This window comes from Salmo salar, chromosome ssa13 (assembly GCF_905237065.1).
Source record: "Salmo salar chromosome ssa13, Ssal_v3.1, whole genome shotgun sequence".
Taxonomy (NCBI): Eukaryota; Metazoa; Chordata; class Actinopteri; order Salmoniformes; family Salmonidae; genus Salmo; species Salmo salar.
Genome location: NC_059454.1, coordinates 71,841,416 through 71,859,418, shown reverse-complemented (window position 1 = coordinate 71,859,418; position 18,003 = coordinate 71,841,416). Strand labels below are relative to the sequence as shown.

Here is an 18,003-nt window from a genome sequence, read left to right as displayed (position 1 = left end):
AAAAAGATAATGAATTCTATGATCAAACTCTGACTGATAATAACCTATGGTGTCAATACGATACCTTAATGATTTCAGCACCTAGATAGATGATGTAATGAACATACTGTTGTTACATAATATACTGTTGCTACATACAGCTTCATGAAATGGGTTTCCATGGCCGAGCAGCCGCACACAAGCCTAAGATAACCATGCGCAATGTCAAGCGTCAGCTGGAGTGGTGTAAAACTCGCCGCCATTGGACCCGGGAGCAGTGGAACGCATTCTCTGGAGTGATTAATCACACTTTACCATCTGCCAGTCCGACGGACGCATCTGGGTTTGGCGGATGCCAGGAGAACGCTACCTGCCCCAACACATAGTGCCAATGGGTTTCAATTGGCACTATGGAGGTATAAGGGTTTGGGGCTGTTTTTCATGGTCCAGACTAGGCCCCTTAGTTCCAGTGAAGGGAAATCTTAACGCTACAGTATACAATGACATTCTAGACATTTCTGTGCATCCAACTTTGTGGCAACAGTTTAGGGAAGGCCCTTCAGAAATGTTCCAACATCTAGTGGAAAACCTTCCCAGAAGAGTAGAGGCTGTTATAGCAGCAAAGGGGGGACCAACTCCATATTAATGCCCATGATTATGGAATGAGATGTTTGACAAGCAGGTGCCCATATACTTTTGGCAATGTAGTGTAATACATCTCTTACAGTACATGTTTAATAACACTAATACATTGGTGTAGTTTTCCTGGAGCTAAACATACTATTTCAGAAAATACAACATTTTCAGCCCACTTACTAGACTAATTATGTGTGCAGATGCAGAACCTTGCAGCAATGGCTAACTGATCAGCAAAGCATCACTTGCACAGCAGCCACTGCAGATGAAACGAGACAGCTGTCAGTCATCTGAGCAGTTCTACACTTGCTGTGGTGTAATCAGAACATTATACACTGGCTTAAGAGCAGCGAGTTAGAGAAGATAATCATCCTTATGTTCCAGCCAAGTGAGTTTGCTGGTTTAGATTTGATGCCTGAGCATCTCGGCTGCACTATTTTTGGTGGCCATTTACAATTTCTGTTCATTATACCATTTATTTTGTTCAGATGTGGGCAATTCCATGGTAAAACGGCGACTAAGATTTTTCACTTTAAAATGTAGGCCCATGTCAAACAAAAACCAATGATTGCAAAGTTAAACAAACCATACAAAATGTTACAAAAACACATTTACTTGAAGAAAAGTGCAGATGCTAAGTTTGGTAACAGAATGACAGTTTGTGCTCATTCTGTTACCAAACTTCTGTTGTGCGGTGTTCTTCAAATAAATGTGTTTTTGTCAAATTTTCAGTGGAAATTGTTAAAAGTGGTCCTTGTGCATATAATTGTATGGTTTGTATAACTTTGCAATCATTGTGTTTTTGTTTGACATACATTTTAAAGTGAAAAATATGAGGCTCACTGTCACTCTGTTACCATGGAATTGTCCATGTGTAAATGTGGTCAAGTTAATATAGGGAATATGAAAGAGTAAGCATCTTAATAGGCCTGGATTGGTCATGGTCCTAGATTATATAAAGGGATTTGTGGTTGTACGGAGAAAAAAGCCTTAACTACCATTTGAGTGAGGCATATTACAGATGATGGGCTGTAACACAGCGACGGACAATCAATTCAGCTGCACGCTCACTCGACTGCCCAGCAGCCCCTCCCTGATGACACTCTCCATTGTGCCCTCGCTCTTTCTATTCCTCCGCCCCTTCCCCCCACCTTGCCTCTCTAACTTTGTTTGCCTTTACTTCTCTTTTTTCTCTCACAGGGTGCATATAGGGGCACCAGGTTTTTCTTTAAGAGGTCTTCTTTGATATTGTTTTTAGTCCACAACCCTAATAAATCACGGGCTCCCCTATTCTTGTGAAGTCCTGCGGCTTGACCATAAACAACATAATGAGAAGCCCTTCTTCATGGTCTTTGGAAGGGGTCAAATGGGGAAAGTCTCACACTGTTTCAAAGGTTTCCTCATATAATATGATGGAACGTGATCTCAGATTGGTTGGTTAGTAACATGTTGTTTTATTTATTATTTTAGTTTGTATAATTTGAAAGGTGTGTGGTTCAAGGACAATTCATTGGGACAGGAGGGACATTACCAATCTCTCTCAGGAAATCAAACACATCAGTCCACTAACCACCTGCTACCCCCGAACACAACACCACCATTCGTCTTAGACATTCAGAGTTGATTAAGGCGTCCAAATTTCCGTATTGACAGCAGCAGCGCCTCAGCAACCCATCACCACCACCACTGTAAATCTATTGTTTGGCCTCTACTAACATGATCTTGGCTTGCACAGAACATTGATACAGAGATGAATGGATTGAACATCACAACAATGCCAGCAAATGTGTCTAAATGTAGATAATGCTTTTAAAAATGTATTTCACAGCCTGCTAAAGGGGCATAAACAGTATGAGGATAACTTGGCATGGATTTAGTAACCTTGTGTAACGATCGTCGTGCAGGAAGGAAGAAGTGGACCAAGGCGCAGCTGGGAGCGAACTCATGTTATTTATTACAGACTGAAATAACACGGTCAAAACAGAGAATAAACGTATCGCTACTGCTCCAACAAAAAGAGACAACAACCCACAAACATCGTGGGGGGAAAAGGAACTTAAATATGATTCCCCAATCAGAGGCAACTAGTGACAGCTGTCTCTGATTGGGAATCGACAGAACCCAACATAGAAATACGCCCCAAAGCAAGGCTATACCAAAAACATAGAAAATAAACTATAGAAATGCCACACCCTGACCAAAATAGAAGAGTTCACCTGGTCAGGGCGTGACACCTTGCCAAATCTTCTGCTAATGTCCCACGCTGCTGCAAAAGTAAATAAAAGGGAGGCTATGGCAGCATTATCTCTTCCAACTGAAATTAATTTAGATGGTTTCCATTTTTGTAGTGAATATATCCAGGTGAAAGAGAGATATTACCAGGCTATCCAAATCGTTGCATGTAGACACAAACTCAATATCCATTTCATTAAGCTTTAACAGACAATATTTACCTCATCAAATGAAAGACCTCATTAATATTTCTCTGTTCTAGTTGCCTCAATAATTACTTTTGGGTTAGCTGTTTACTTCTTATTCAACTTCTCAGCTCATCGTGTGCTCTGAAAGAGAACCCAGCAAAACATGCCAGTTGAATACAGAGGAGCCTTTGGCAACATTTTATGTAGCCTAATATAGGCCGTGCTTGACTTGAGGAGGAGTTCAATTGGACCTGAGTACCGGCACCTAAAATGTTCTACTGCTTGAGCTCCTGTTCCTCTTATAGAATATCAGCTCAAAAGTATTGTGGAGCTCGTTCACCTAAACATAAACAGTACCGGCACCCAAAATGAGTACCAGAACCTATTTCAGTCCAAGTCAAGCACTGACTATAGGTGCAGAAAATAATGTGCTTTAAGAATACGCAGAATGTCCTCTAGAAAAGGTTAAAAAAATAACTCAATTGGAAAACTATTGGGAATAGTTTTTCCATGGCAGAAATGAAAACACAAAGCAGACCCAACTATTTGGTCCTTTAACCATTTAGACCTAAATATAATTCTAAAATGCTGCTGTAAACAGTCCGGGTGGCCATTTGATTAATTGTTCAGCAGTCTTATAGCTTGGGGTTAGAGGCTGTTAAGGAGCCTTTTGGACCTAGACTTGGCGCTCCGGTACCGCTTGCCGTGCGGTAGCAGAGAGAACAGTCTATGACTTGGGTGACTGGAGTCTGACAACTCTTTGGGCCTTCCTCTGACACTGCCTAGTATATAGGTCGTGGATGGCAGGAAGCTTGGCCCCTGTGATGTATTGGGCTGTACGCACTACCCTCTGTAGCGCCTTACGGTCGGATGCCGAGCAGTTGCCATATCAGGCGGTGATGCAACCAGTCAGGATGCTCTCGATGTTGCATCTGTAGAACTTTGAGGATCTGGGGACCCATGCCAAAATGTTTCAGTCTAATGAGGGGAAAAAGGCGTTGTCGTGCCCTCTTCACGGTTTTCTTGGTGTGTTTGGACCATGATAGTTTGTTGGTGATGTGGACACCAAGGAACTTGAAACTCTTGACCCACTCCACTACAGCGAAGTCGATTTTAATGGGGGCGTGTTCGGCCCTCCTTTCCTGAAGTCCACAATCATCTCCTTTGTCTTGCTCACTTTGAGGAAGAGGTTGTTGTCCTGGCACCATACTGTCAGGTCTCTGACCTCCTCCCTATAGGCTGTCTCGTCGTTGTCGGTGGTTAGGCCTACCACCATTGTGTCGTCAGCAAACTTAATGATGGTGTTGGAGTCGTACTTGGCCACGCAGTCGTGGGGGAACACGACTACGTGGCCAGATGTGTTGTTGCCTACCCTTACCACCAGGGGGTGGCCCGTCGGGAAGTCCAGGATCCAGTTGCAGAGGGAGGTGTTTAGTCCCAGGGTCCATAGCTTAGTGATGAGCTTTGTGGGCACTATGGTGTTGAACGCTGAGCTGTAGTCAATGAACAGAATTCTCATATAGGTGTTCCTTTTGTTCAGGTGGGAAAGGGCAGTGTGGAGTGCGATTGAGATTGCGTCATATGTGGATCTGTTCGGGCGGTATGTGATTTTGAGTGGGTCTAGAGTTCCCGGGATGATGTAGTTGATGTGAGCCATGACCAGCCTTTCAAAGCACTTCATGGCTACCGACGTGAGTGCTACGGGGCAGTGGTCATTTAGGCAGGTTAACTTCGCTTTCTTGGGCACAGGGACTATGGTGGTGTGCTTGAAACATGTAGGTATTACAGACTCGGTCAGGGAGAGGTTGAAAATGTCAGTGAAGACACTTGCCAGTTAGTCCGCGCATACTCTGAGTACACGTCTTGGTAATCCGTCTGGCCCTGCGGACCTTGTGAATGTTGACCTGTTTAAAAGGTCTTGCTCACATCAACTACGGAAAGCGTGATCACACAGTCATCTGGAACCGCTGTAACTCTCATACATGCTTCAGTGTTGCTTAGAAGAAGAACTGGAGAAGAGGACCCATTCCAGGGCAGCACGCCACCCGGTGCAAGTTGAGAGCAAGTATTTGTAACGAGTGCACTGAGAGTCGGGAAGCAAGTACAGGGAGTGAGTGTTTTATTAAATCAACAAAACAAACACGAAACACAAACAATGCACCGACATGAAACAGAGTCAATAACACCTGAGGAAGGAACCAAGGGGAGTGACAGATATAGGGAAGATAATCAAGGAGGTGATGGAGTCCAGGTGAGTGTCATGAGGCACAGGTGCGTTTGACGATGGTGACAGGTGTGCGGGATAATCAGCAGCCTGATGACCTAGAAGCTGGAGAGGGAGTATACGTGACAGTATTGAAACCCCGGACTCATCGCTCTCTCTCTCTCTTTTTTGTTCATTCACACAGGCGGTCCGAGGAGTGACCCACCCGTTACCTGAGAGGCCTCTCTGTTGTATTTCTCCCCTCCCTGTTCTCCCCAACCTTTACTAAAGAACAACTTTTGTTTGACCACCGCAAAATGGTCTCCCGCTGTCTTATTTCATTGTGAGTTTCACCTCTGACTCCGCTGGGCTGCCACAGTGCAAGGACATGTCCGAGTCCATATCACCAACCAACGTGGCCGCTTCGCTGCTGTCATTGAGTAATGAAGTAATTTATTATTTTAAAAGTCAAATGACATTATACCCTCTTTCCGGTTTCTGGTTCATGACAACAGGTTTTTAGCAAGTTCATTTTGTGATATTGACACAGATATTATAGTTAGAAAAACAAGGCCATTCGCAGCCGCTATAGTAATTTAAAGAAAGGCCGTTGAAGGCAGGTTTGGATTCTAAAGGGTTAAAAACCTGTTGTATGTAAAATATTGTGTGCTCTAACTTGGGAAATAAATAAATGTGACTCTGGATGACAACATAATGATGTTTGTTTCTGACATTAAGGATGGTTTCCTAAAGAAGTTAAATCCCCTACGTGTTTTGTTTCCTTTCCCCATTATCGCGATACTGGTATCGTCCCGGCCCTAGTAAACGCTTGTTGATAGTAATTAGTAATCTATCATGGATCATATAGCAAGCAGTTATTTTCTGATGACCTAACAATAGTCCTGCATCAACATTGGCATTGCCTGTGCTTAAGGTGTGGCGAAAGCAACACCATTTTACTAAGGAGTAAACAATTCTAGAGACTAGCACACATCCTGTCATGTTCTTCTCCCCCAGTGGATGTCATGTTTTCTTTGCTTCAGACAAAGATGCTGCAGCATCATCCATAGGACCTATAAAACCAGTCTAGCCAATCAGCAGGCGCGCGTCTAAGCCACAGGATGAGCTAAGTGCCATTGCTAGGTGCCACTACATCAGAGTGATGAGTCATTCACTGATCTTGGGGTACAGCACAAGCCCCCAGTCCTCCTTGTGTCCCTCCCTAATGTAACCGATGTGAAATGGCTAGTTAATTAGTAGTGGTGCGCGCTAATAGCGTTTCAATCGGGTGACATCACTCGCTCTGAGACCTGAAGTAGTTGTTCCCCTTGCTCTGCAAGGGCTGCGGCTTTTGTGGCACGATGGGTAATGATGATTCGTGGGGTGTCAGTTGTTGATGTGTGCAGAGGGTCCCTGGTTCAAGCCCAGGTTGGGGCAAGGAGAGGGACGGAAACTATACTGTTACATTGATGCTGTTGACCCGGATCACTGGTTGCTGCGGAAAAGGAGGAGGTCAAAAGGGGGGTGAGTGTAACCGGTGTGAAATGGCTAGTTAGTTAGCGGTGGTGCGCGCTAATAGCGTTTCAATTGGGTGACGTCACTCGCTCTGAGACCTGAAGTAGTTGTTCCCCTTGCTCTACAAGGGCCGTGGCTTTTGTGGCGCGATGGGTAATGATGCTTCGTGGGTGTCAGTTGTTATTGTGTGCAGAGGGTCCCTGGTTCAAGCCCAGGTTGGGGTGAGGATAGGGACAGAAGCTATACGGTTACACTAACAGCCGTGTGTGTGTGTGTGTGCGTGCGCACGTCCTGGGTCCCATACAGGGTTGCCTTTTATAGGTCCTCTCGACTTTCGAAGGCCTTTCCACTTCAATTAAGAAAAAAAAAATCCTTTCAGAGACGGGGTGGGGGGGGGGGGGGGTGGTTTGGCAAGGGGAGGGAGAGGTTGCTTTTCAGCATGACAAACCCGAACCCATTTCTCTTTCTTTTTTCTCCTCAAATACTCTATAGGATGCCTTCAGAGCTTACACAATGCAAATCAGTATGAGTCCCTTTTCATGGATTGATTAATATGCAAAGACAGCCCATCCTTATCAAACAGTCAGCAATGGAAAAATACAACACAAGCTGCCAGTGTAGTCATTTAGAATTTTTCATCCATTTGCTCTTTGGGTTCATTCAAGTAGTGAAATATTAAACCATTTCATTTTGATGATAACTTTGCAGTTTCTGACAATTATTCCAACTCACTAATTGTATTATGAGACAGTAAAACCATGGTATTGAGAATCTTTGGCACATACTGGTTATTTAGCTCCCAATATCTGTCTCACAGTCAAACTAATCCAATGCACCATGCAGGCCTACAACTACGCTAGAGCCACAGAAATAGCATTGACTTGAACACATTAGTGTAGTCTTTATATTCTTGGGAAAAATAGGTGCTATCTAGAACCTAACCTTTTTGGTTCCAGGTAGAACCCTTTTGGTTCCAGGTAGAACACTTTCGGTTAGAGGTTTCATACCGTCCTTCTCTCATACCGGGATTTACGGTATTACTGGCATACGGCATAGCACACAAGGGGCCGCTAAAAACGCAAGAAAAGCCCATTGGGCCTCTATTACCAGAATGCTAACAAAATTATTACAAACTAATAGTGAAATCACAGACGCTGTTAGCTAAATTCTAATGAGCAAAAACAAACTAACTGCAAAAACAGTCAAATCCAGCTCATAAAGTTATACAAGCATAGCTAGTAGTTACTGAATGTCATTTTCGGTGAGTGTGGACATTTACAAGCGAAAGTGAAGGAGAGAAACTGTGCAAATGAACAAAGTTGTTATGTATGCTTTTCTGAAGGAAGAGCAGCGTGTATAGATGGAGCAGATGGGTTAAGAACGGAGGAGGAAAAAAACGCTAGCAGGAAGCACAGCGAAGAAAATGGCAGCTGTACAGATAAGTCATCCAAAGCTCTTAAAACCATTCTAAGATATCTGATGGCAAAATGTTTGTAGTGAATTGCATACAAGTGTAACTTCATCACATGATGTGCGCCGCACAACAGAGACTCGCAGATAGATATAGAATACTATGGACTCACCAAGCTTGCTTTTTCCCATTTACAACTCAACTGTTCTGGGGAACTACGGTGAGCTTCATAATTGACAATGTGACAGGTGAAATGAAGAACACAATCTGCTTCATATCCTAAGGAACTGCACAAGTTGACAGTAGGTAATAACTTAAGTAGCTACACTCTTAGAAAAAAGGGTTCCAAAAGGGTTCATCGGATGCCCCCATAAGATAACCCTTTTGGTTCCAGGTAGAACTCTTTTGGGTTCCTTGTAGAACCCTCTGCAGAAAGGGTTCTACATTGAACCCAAAAGGATCCTACCTGGGACCAAAAAGGGTTCTTCAACGGGTTTTTTTAAATAAAAAATTATTTCACCTTTATTTAACCAGGTAGGCTAGTTGAGAACAAGTTCTCATTTGCAACTGCAACCTGGCCAAGATAAAGCATAGCAATTCGACACATACAACAACACAGAGTTACACAAAACATACAGTCAATAATACAGTAGAACAAAATAAAACAAAAAGTCTATATACAGTGAGTGCAAATGAGGTAAATTAAGGCAATAAATAGGCCATGGTGATGAAGTAATTACAATATAGCAATTAAACACTGGAATGGTAGATGTGCAGAAGATGAATGTGCAAGTAGAGATACTGGGGTGCAAAGGAGCAAGATAAATAAAAATAACAGTATGGGGATGAGGTAGGTAGATAGATGGGCTGTTTACAGATGGGCTATGTACAGGTGCAGTGATCTGTGAGCTGCTCTGACAGCTGGTGCTTAAAGCTAGTGAGGGAGATATGAGTCTCCAGCTTCAGAGATTTTTGCAGTTCGTTCCAGTCATTGGCAGCAGAGAACTGGAAGGAAAGACGACCAAAGGAGGAATTGGCTTTGGGGGTGACCAGTGAGATATACCTGCTGGAGCGCGTGCTACGAGTGGGTGCTGCTATGGTGACCAGTGAGCTGAGATAAGGCGGGGCTTTACCTAGCAGAGACTTGTAGATAACCTGTAGCCAGTGGGTTTGGCGACGAGTATGAAGCGAGGGCCAACCAACGAGAGCATACAGGTCGCAATGGTGGGTAGTGTATGGGGCTTTGGTGCCAAAACGGATGGCACTGTGATAGACTGCATCCAGTTTGTTGAGTAGAGTGTTGGAGGCTATTTTATAGATGACATCACCGAAGTCGAGGATCGGTAGGATGGTCAGTTTTACGAGGGTATGTTTGGCAGCATGAGTGAAGGATGCTTTGTTGCGATATAGGGTTATCCTATGGGGATAGCCGAAGAACCGTTTAAGGTTCTAGATAGCACCTTTTTTCCCCCCTGAGAGTGTACAAATACTCAAATGTATTGAAAAACATCAAATACATAGTTTTGATGGTATTGAAAAACGATGCATTGGCTTTTTCCAAATACCCCCGTATACAGTATATACAGTATACCCCCCCCACAGGCCTAGGTAGAACCGGAAAGGGTTCTACATTGGAACTAAAAAGGGTTCTACGTGTAACCAAAAAGGGTGCTCCTATGGGGCTGCCCAAGAACCAATTTGGAACCCTTTTTTTCTTAGAGTGTTGGATATCATTGGGGCGGCAGGTAGCCTTGTGGTTAGAGTGTTGGACTTGTATCCGAAAGGTTGCAAGATGAAATCCCCAAGCTGACATGGTAAAAATCTGTTGTTCTGCCCCTGAATAAGAATTTGTTCTTAACTGACTTGCCTAGTTAAATAAAGAAAAAAACATCTGCAATCTCATCAGGTTTCAGCAAATGGAAGAAGTGGCGCTGCAATAAATTACTCACCAATGAGATTCTGTTTCGTGGTTAATCATATTACTTTTAGCCTGCCAGTTGAGCAAATAATTTAAGCCTTTTCACTTTCAGTCTATTTTTGCACTTGCTGTCTTACTCTAATTAAATATAGGGGAATTTATACTTTTTGACTGGATTGGTTCAAAGGGGCTCTCTTTAGTTTATGTTCCATGAACACTCATCCTTGGGATGAAATCAATTCTTCCAAATGTGGCTTATCTATGAACACATTTCGCCTCACTAAATTGAATTGCCGGCCATATCCACATTCAGTCTTTTGAACAATCCTAGACACACAGTGGTTCTCCTACGTTGTGGTGAACACAATCAGCCTTGACTGCAAAATCTGCTAAGGGACAGCTGCCAGATGGAATGATAAACTTTAAAAGAGGTTGCGATTAATGCCTCATTGGGCCCACACCGGGAGATCAAGGGCGGACGTGCCATTATGTACGGGAGGAATAACCTATACTTCATACGTACAGATGTAGCCAATCATTACAAACAACAGTAGTGTTACATTGAAGACTATCAATGTTATGCCAAATTTGAAGTATAATTTACCTCCAATCTGGGTGGAATAAGGTCATCCTCCATGTGGATACACAGTTAGGTTATACCATAAAGTTGAGGTGCTAACAATCACAATCCGGAACAAGGGCCATAATATTTACAATGCTACATTATTGCAGAGTTATGGCAACAGAGAAGTCTGAAACCGTGTATATCCCTTTAAATGCTATGCCTCTCACCCAACTAGAATGGGATGGGGTTTGAAGTATCCAGCTGGATGTTTTAATAATATCCCATTCCAAGCAACAGACCGAAAGACTTATAATTTTCCCTTGTTAGGCTGCTTTTTACTGTTTCCTCCTCTCAAAAATAGGCAATCCTATTTTCATAGTGGCTTTGAACTTGCCACAGAAGTTGAAGTCCCAGATGTTAACCATTGTGGAATTGTTTATTTTCTCCCCAACTGTTGACTAATCTTAAACTTCACCCTCTTCTTGAGGTGAACTCTATGCCGGACACACATAAACAACACGCTTTTTGGAAAGTTTTTGCACTCCCTTTTATTTATTTGCTTGACTTTAAAGAACTCCCTGAAGCGTGTTCTCTCCTGGATTTACTTCTTTGATGTTGATGGGGACCTGGCAAAAAGCACCACGGCCAGGGGCTTCCCAGAGAATGTCGCCAATGTGATGGGAATGTGTGGCCGGGGCCATCTTTTGGCTGGCAGTCACACATGCAGTTAATGGTAAGGAGCGCTGCAGGAGCAGCTGCATGCTAACATTTACATATCAACACATGACAACCGCACAGGGAGAGTTTCTGCACCATTACCCCTTGCCACAAATCTCATCGCCCAAATGTAATATATATTCAAACCGTGAAAGGAGTCAACTATACAAGCTCCTTAAAACAGCTCTGATGGACAAAAGTGATGTATAAAAAAGAGGAGGGAAGAAAGAATGGAGGTGGTTCTCAATGTGCTTCTTACATATGTAGGATCTTATTTGGAGCCAGTTTGCAGGAAATAAGAATAAGAATTATTATGTGGATTATAATTAATGGACATTTTTCATTAGGGCAAATCAAGTCTGAAACGTCAATGTGGAAATTACAAACTTTAGAAGCCTTTTTAAAACTCAAATACACTACACGTTTGCATTTCCTGAAATGCCAGGAAAATTGTCAGCAACAAAATAGTGGTCAAATGAAGATCCAACAAATGTACTTGACTAAGTCAGAAAATGGAATGTAACCAGCAACAGCTCCCAGTCTGTCTGGTTGGAACCCCATGTGCTCTCTGGCTTCACACCGATGGTAACAGATGTGATGATGCACCTCCATTCCACAGAACCAGTTACTGTTCATACTCCCCCAACCAGCCAAAGCCTTTGTCTCGCTGCCTTTTTGTCAAGGCAGTACTATAAGCCACTTTTCATATTCAATTCGTTTCTCTCTCAAACAATTGTATTGAATTTCATCCAGCAACGAATCTAGCGGTGATTGGGCATTTTCTTGGACAGTGGCCATGGTTCCTTGTAAGTTTATTAGCCCTTGGCATCGAAATGTAATTGTCAGCAAACTGGAAATTTATATATTTAATTACATTGTTTCTGCACAATGTTTTATTTTGCTTTCTAACACCACATTACTGTCATTACTCACTTAATACCTCCCAGGCCAATCAAATAATGTGATCAATTTCTTATTTTAACTCCCTTGCAATGGGTTAGGACTTAGTTAATCACAATCGTTCAATTATCTCTGTCTAGTCCATTGCACTTTCCCTCCTCAAAAAAGAACTGAAGCAGTCTCTGGGTATTTATAGTGAACACTGAAGTAGGCTACTGATTTTGAGGTGCTCGTAATATTCCCCCTACTGTTGCTTAGTCCTCATGACAACTTTCTTCCCCACATTGCCAGTGGAGCTTCCCTTCTAAACCTCCCTGCAGATCAATGCCACGCCCCTAGTTCAACCAAAGACAAAGGAGTGCTATGTGTTTGTTTAGCAATACATTTGTTTTACATATAGACATCTTTATGCAAAAATTCGTTTGTTTGTGGTGTGTATCTGCGTGTGCATGTGTGTTTGTGTGTTTGTGTGTGTGTGTGTGGGGGGGGGTAATATACAGACTGATCCAATATAACGGGTCCCCGCCTGAGGCCGCGCTCTCTGGTTGGATAACATTGTATACCATGGGATTCATAATGACTACTGAACCATTTCTTTAGATATTTATATAGATAATAGTAGCATATTACCCATTACTTTTTCTGTCTATGGAGGTCTGTTTTCTGTTATCTCTCCAAAAATCTATTGGCCTATTCAATTCGTGGAAGAAAACAATCTTTGTCGCATATATAAGCCTGTCTAGAAGGGCTAGGTCTGTATGTATTCATGTGAAATGTATTGATATAGCTAACTATGCTCCTATGTGGCTCACGTTACAAGCACGCACAGTCTGCACTGAGTAGGCTCCACACGCATCAAATACAATGTAGCCTATTTGAAGGCTTCAACTTTGCAATTGAAAATCAGCCTAGAGCGTTCACATTTACGCATGAATTGATAAAGAACTGTGAAACAAGTTTAATTGAAAACAAAATAAAACATTAGGCTTTCGCGTTTAACCTAGACTACTATTACGCTACTTAATCCACCAAGAAGTGTCGTAGTTACCGCGTTCAAAAAAAAGATTTGCAGGTGCTAGGTTTGAGGACCGAAACAAATCATCCACATCGGCAACCAACGCTGAGAGCACAATATGCGCGCCACCTCCATATATATATATATATATATATATATATATATATATATATATATATATATATATATATATATAAAAAGCATAAAAAGCTACCAAACTCTTTTTATTAGCCTACTGTAAAAAGGTACGCCTATTGGTTCCATGAATTAAATGTGACGGACAATAATTCAAACACATTAACTGTTGGGTGATTTTGCTGACACAAAGGACCAGCAAGGCAATACTTGTTTCACTGACTCTCCTCCCAAGACCGAACGCATCCATCTCCTCCTTGACGCTATACCCACTCCTCGGCAACAACAAAGCTCAAGGTTAGGAAAAACAGTTTGTCCAACTGCTCAAACCGTGTATATTAAAACCATGAGGCAATGCAACGACTCAATTAACGGACAAGTGATATCTTATTACGCAGAGAATTAGTAGCCTAAACAGTAAACTACGGACAGAGCCTACTTGTGATTTAGTCTATACGATTCTGAAATAAGGTTCAAATATCGTTAATTTCCCTTCATGTTACCACAGCCATTACTGAGAGAAGAGCCATGCTTTCCCGTTCGTCTCTTATCTATGAGAAACTCAGGTTTCCATTGCCTGTTTATATTCCCAGGCGACAGCTCTAATATGATAGATCTAACTGTCCATTCGTTGAGACACATATGAGACGCAGTTAGCACGGATGGGATACATACGGACACTGCTATACTGTGAACAAAACAAAGCACTTTCAGAATGTAAAGAATTCGCATTGTAACGTGTATGAGTTGGCGATATCTAATAATTTCTAGAAAAAAACATTTTAAAAAACAATCTTACCTGCATAGCCAAAGAGCAATGCCCAGATGAGATACCTTGTTTGAAGCATTGCAATATCTCACAAAGATATTGTCCTTGAAGAATTGATGGACAGACTTGACTAAACGATTTCAGTGTTCTGAAGAAATGTATGTTTTCCAACTACTGTATTCTGATAGCAATATTCGAATTGGTCCTTGAAGCTACCCGAATACGCACGAGAGCAGCTCGCAGAATGAGTGACTAGCAGCCGTAGCACACACACAACACGAATTAATCCGCCTGGGCAAAATGTTCGTGCTCACACTCAAGGGGTGCAATGGATGCAGGCACAAACTAGTGCGCTCAGCTAGTCGCTTTCCACTGGGAGTAATTCGGATTAGGAATCTCACGAAACCTCTATTGATCCGTACAACATAGAAGTGGATTTTGAGAAGATATTTAGCCAACATTATTTTGCCCAGTTATTTTCAACCATTCAAAATATCTGCACCAGATGAGATGTCCAATGTGCAATTGTGCGTAATTGCGCCTAGTGACCTATTATTTATGGGCCTGTGACTCGCCAAATGACAAATTCTCCTTTCTCATAATGCATGCATGCATTCCTAAAGCAGCTTGTTGGTTGGTTCCCACGTTTTGTATTTAGCATACACCTAGTTAAAACACTGTTATAGACCATAAATGGTATGAATCGTGAAACCTGCAGTCCGTATGAAATATTTTGTGTTCAGTCTCACCATCTGGTCATGACAACGACACTCGGCCGGCGCCCTGATTAATAAGATGCTTCCCGAGAAATAGGGCGTCCTCTTCACTGTGTCACCAACGTCCCCTCTTAACTATATTTTTAGTTTCGTATTCCTGTATAAGCAGAAATGAACAAAACAGACTCATCATCCCTCAAGTGGTGCGTCTCCCTTCATGCTGAGTCTACAAACCACATTTAATGTAATGTTTCAAAGGTGACTAGAGCAAATAAATCATTATTGCAGGTGCAACAACATGATGGTGTCCATAGAAAACCGAGAATTGCATTTCTATGGCCATTTGATGAATAGGCTACTCAGCATTTTACACTGGCTACATTTAACAGCATTTTATGCCATTTGTTACAGCTATCTGTCATGAGCAGACATTCTCATATTCACACCAGTGATATGAATTTGATCAATGGAACTTATTGCTATCATTACTAACAGATTGAAAAAGGGGGATAGGCATACAGTAATTACGCATTAACATGTAGAGCACAGTCAGTGGCAACTTGTCACTCAGTTGAGCTCCACCTGTTTAGCTAAAAAAGAGAGAAAATAATACAAAAATATATACACTACGGTCAAAAGTTTGGACACGCCTACTCATTAGGGTTTTCCTTTATTTTTACTATTTTCTACATTGTAAAATAATAGTGAAGACATCAAAACATGGAATCATGTAATAACCCAAAAAAGTGTTAAACAAATCAAAATGCATTTTAGATTCTTGAAAGTAGCCACCCTTTGCCTTGATGACAGCTTTGCACACTCTTGGCATTCTCTCAACCAGCTTCAAATAGTCACCTGAAATACATTTCAATTAACAGGTGTGCCTTGTTAAAAGTTAATTTGTGGAATTCCTTTCCATCTTAATGCGTTTGAGCCAATCAGTTGGGTTGTGACAAGGTAATACTGAATATAGCCCTATTTGGTAAAAGACCAAGTCCATATTATGGTAAGAACAGCTCAAATAAGCAAATAGAAATGACAGTCCATCATTACTTTAAGACATGAAGGTTAGTAAAGCCGGAATATTTAAAGAACTTTGAAAGTTTCTTCAAATGCAGTGGCAAAAAACTGAATCTTAGCAAGCAAGCTAGAAAACAGTCATCATCATGAATCAAGTCAACAATCTACTGACAAATCATTTTCAATCCTTGTCATATGAAGAGAAAGTATAGATAAAACGTATCAATGCTCATCGGTTATTGGACATAAACATTACACAACAAGTTGGAAATCGCAAATTCAACAATGAGTGGTTTGGAAGGAAGCAGTGTCTAACTGTAAGCTTTGCAAATAAATTACAAGGGCACAAGGCGAGACCCAAATGCAGACACAGGAGGCAGATGGTAAACCTGTCTGGATAGGGGGCAGTATTTTCACGGACGGATAAAAAACGTACCCGATTTAAACTGGTTACTACTCTTGCCCAGAAACGACAATATGCATATTATTAGTAGATTTGGATAGAAAACACTCTGAAGCTTCTAAAACTGTTTGAATGGTGTCTGTGAGTATAACAGAACTCATATGGCAGGCAAAAACCTGACAAACTTCCAAGCAGGAAGTGGTCTGTCTGCGAATTTGTAGTTCTCCTTTTGCTTCTCTATCGAAACTACAGTGCCTGTGGGGTTATGCAGCACTTTCTAAGGCTTCCATTGGCTCTCTAAAGCCTTCAGAATGCGGATTGAGGCGTCTCCTGTCTCTGGGCAGAGTACAGGAGCACAGTTTGTCAGTGGACTGCCTGGTGACTAAGAGATTGGAAATGCGCATTCACGAGACCTCGCCATTTTTTCTTTTGTCCTTTGAATGAATACACTATTGTCCGGTTGGAATATTATCGCTATTTTACGAGAAAAATACCATAAAAATGGATTTAAAACGGCGTTTGACATGCTTCTAAGTACGGTAATGGAACATTTTGAATTTTTTGGTCTCGAAATGCGCTCGCGCGTTACCCTTTGGATAGTGACCTGAACGCACGAACAAAACGCAGGTATTTGGACATAACTATGGATTATTTGGAACAGAAACAACATTTCTTCTGGAAGTAGCAGTCCTGGGAGTGCATTCTGACGAAGATCAGCAAAGGTAATACCATTTTTCTAATAGTAATTCTGAGTTTAGGGAGCCCCGATGTTGGCGGGTGTCTGAATAGCTAGCTGTGATGGCTGAGCTATGTACTCAGAATATTGCAAAATGTGCTTTCGCCGAAAAGCTATTTTAAAATCTGACATAGCGATTGCATAAAGGAGTTCTGTATCTATAATTGTTATGTATTTTGTCAACGTTTATGATGAGTAATTTAGTAAATTCACCGGAAGTTTTGGGTGGGAATGCTAGTTCTGAACATCACATGCTCATGTAAAAAGCTGTTTTTTTTTTATAAAATATGAACTTGATTGAACAAAACATGCATGTATTGTATAACATAATGTCCTAGGAGTGTCATCTGATGAAGATCATCAAAGGTTAGTGCTTCATTTAGCTGTGTTTTGGGTTTATATGACATATATGCTTGCATGGAAAATGGCTGTGTGATTGTTTTTGGCTATGTACTCTCCTAACATAATCTAATGTTTTGCTTTCGCTGTAAAGCCTTTTTGAAATCGGACAATGTGGTAAGATTAACGAGAGTCTTGTCTTTAAAATGGTGTAAAATAGTCGTATGGTTGAAAAATTGAAATTATTGCATTTTTGAGGTATTTGTATTTCGCGCCACGTTCTTCCATTGGATATTTGGCGAGGCGTTCTGCTAGCGGAACGTCTAGATGCAAGAGGTTTTAACCTGTTGGGGCTAGGGGGCAGTATTTTCACGGCTGGATAAAAAAACGTACCCGATTTAATCTGGTTACTAATCCTACCCAGTAACTAGAATATGCATATACTTATTATATATGGATAGAAAACACCCTAAAGTTTCTAAAACTGTTTGAATGGTGTCTGTGAGTATAACAGAACTCATTTGGCAGGCAAAACCCTGAGACATTTTCTGACAGGAAGTGGATACCTGATGTGTTGTATTACCTTTAAACCTATGCCATTGAAAA

General features: G+C 41.7%; 1 protein-coding gene across 14 annotated transcripts in view; it reads right to left on the bottom strand.

Moving 5' to 3' along the window:
* Nucleotides 1-14,470, bottom strand: part of ncam1a (neural cell adhesion molecule 1a) — a 320,103-nt gene extending 305,633 nt beyond the window's left edge. For all 14 annotated transcript variants that reach the window (XM_045693503.1, XM_045693509.1, XM_045693504.1 and 11 more), the window contains exon 1: nt 14,214-14,470. In XM_045693503.1, the coding sequence (XP_045549459.1) occupies nt 14,214-14,262 (49 nt within the window). In that variant the 5' untranslated portion in view covers nt 14,263-14,470. The remainder of the gene's footprint in view (nt 1-14,213) is intronic.
* Between the last annotated feature and the right edge of the window lie 3,533 nt (nt 14,471-18,003).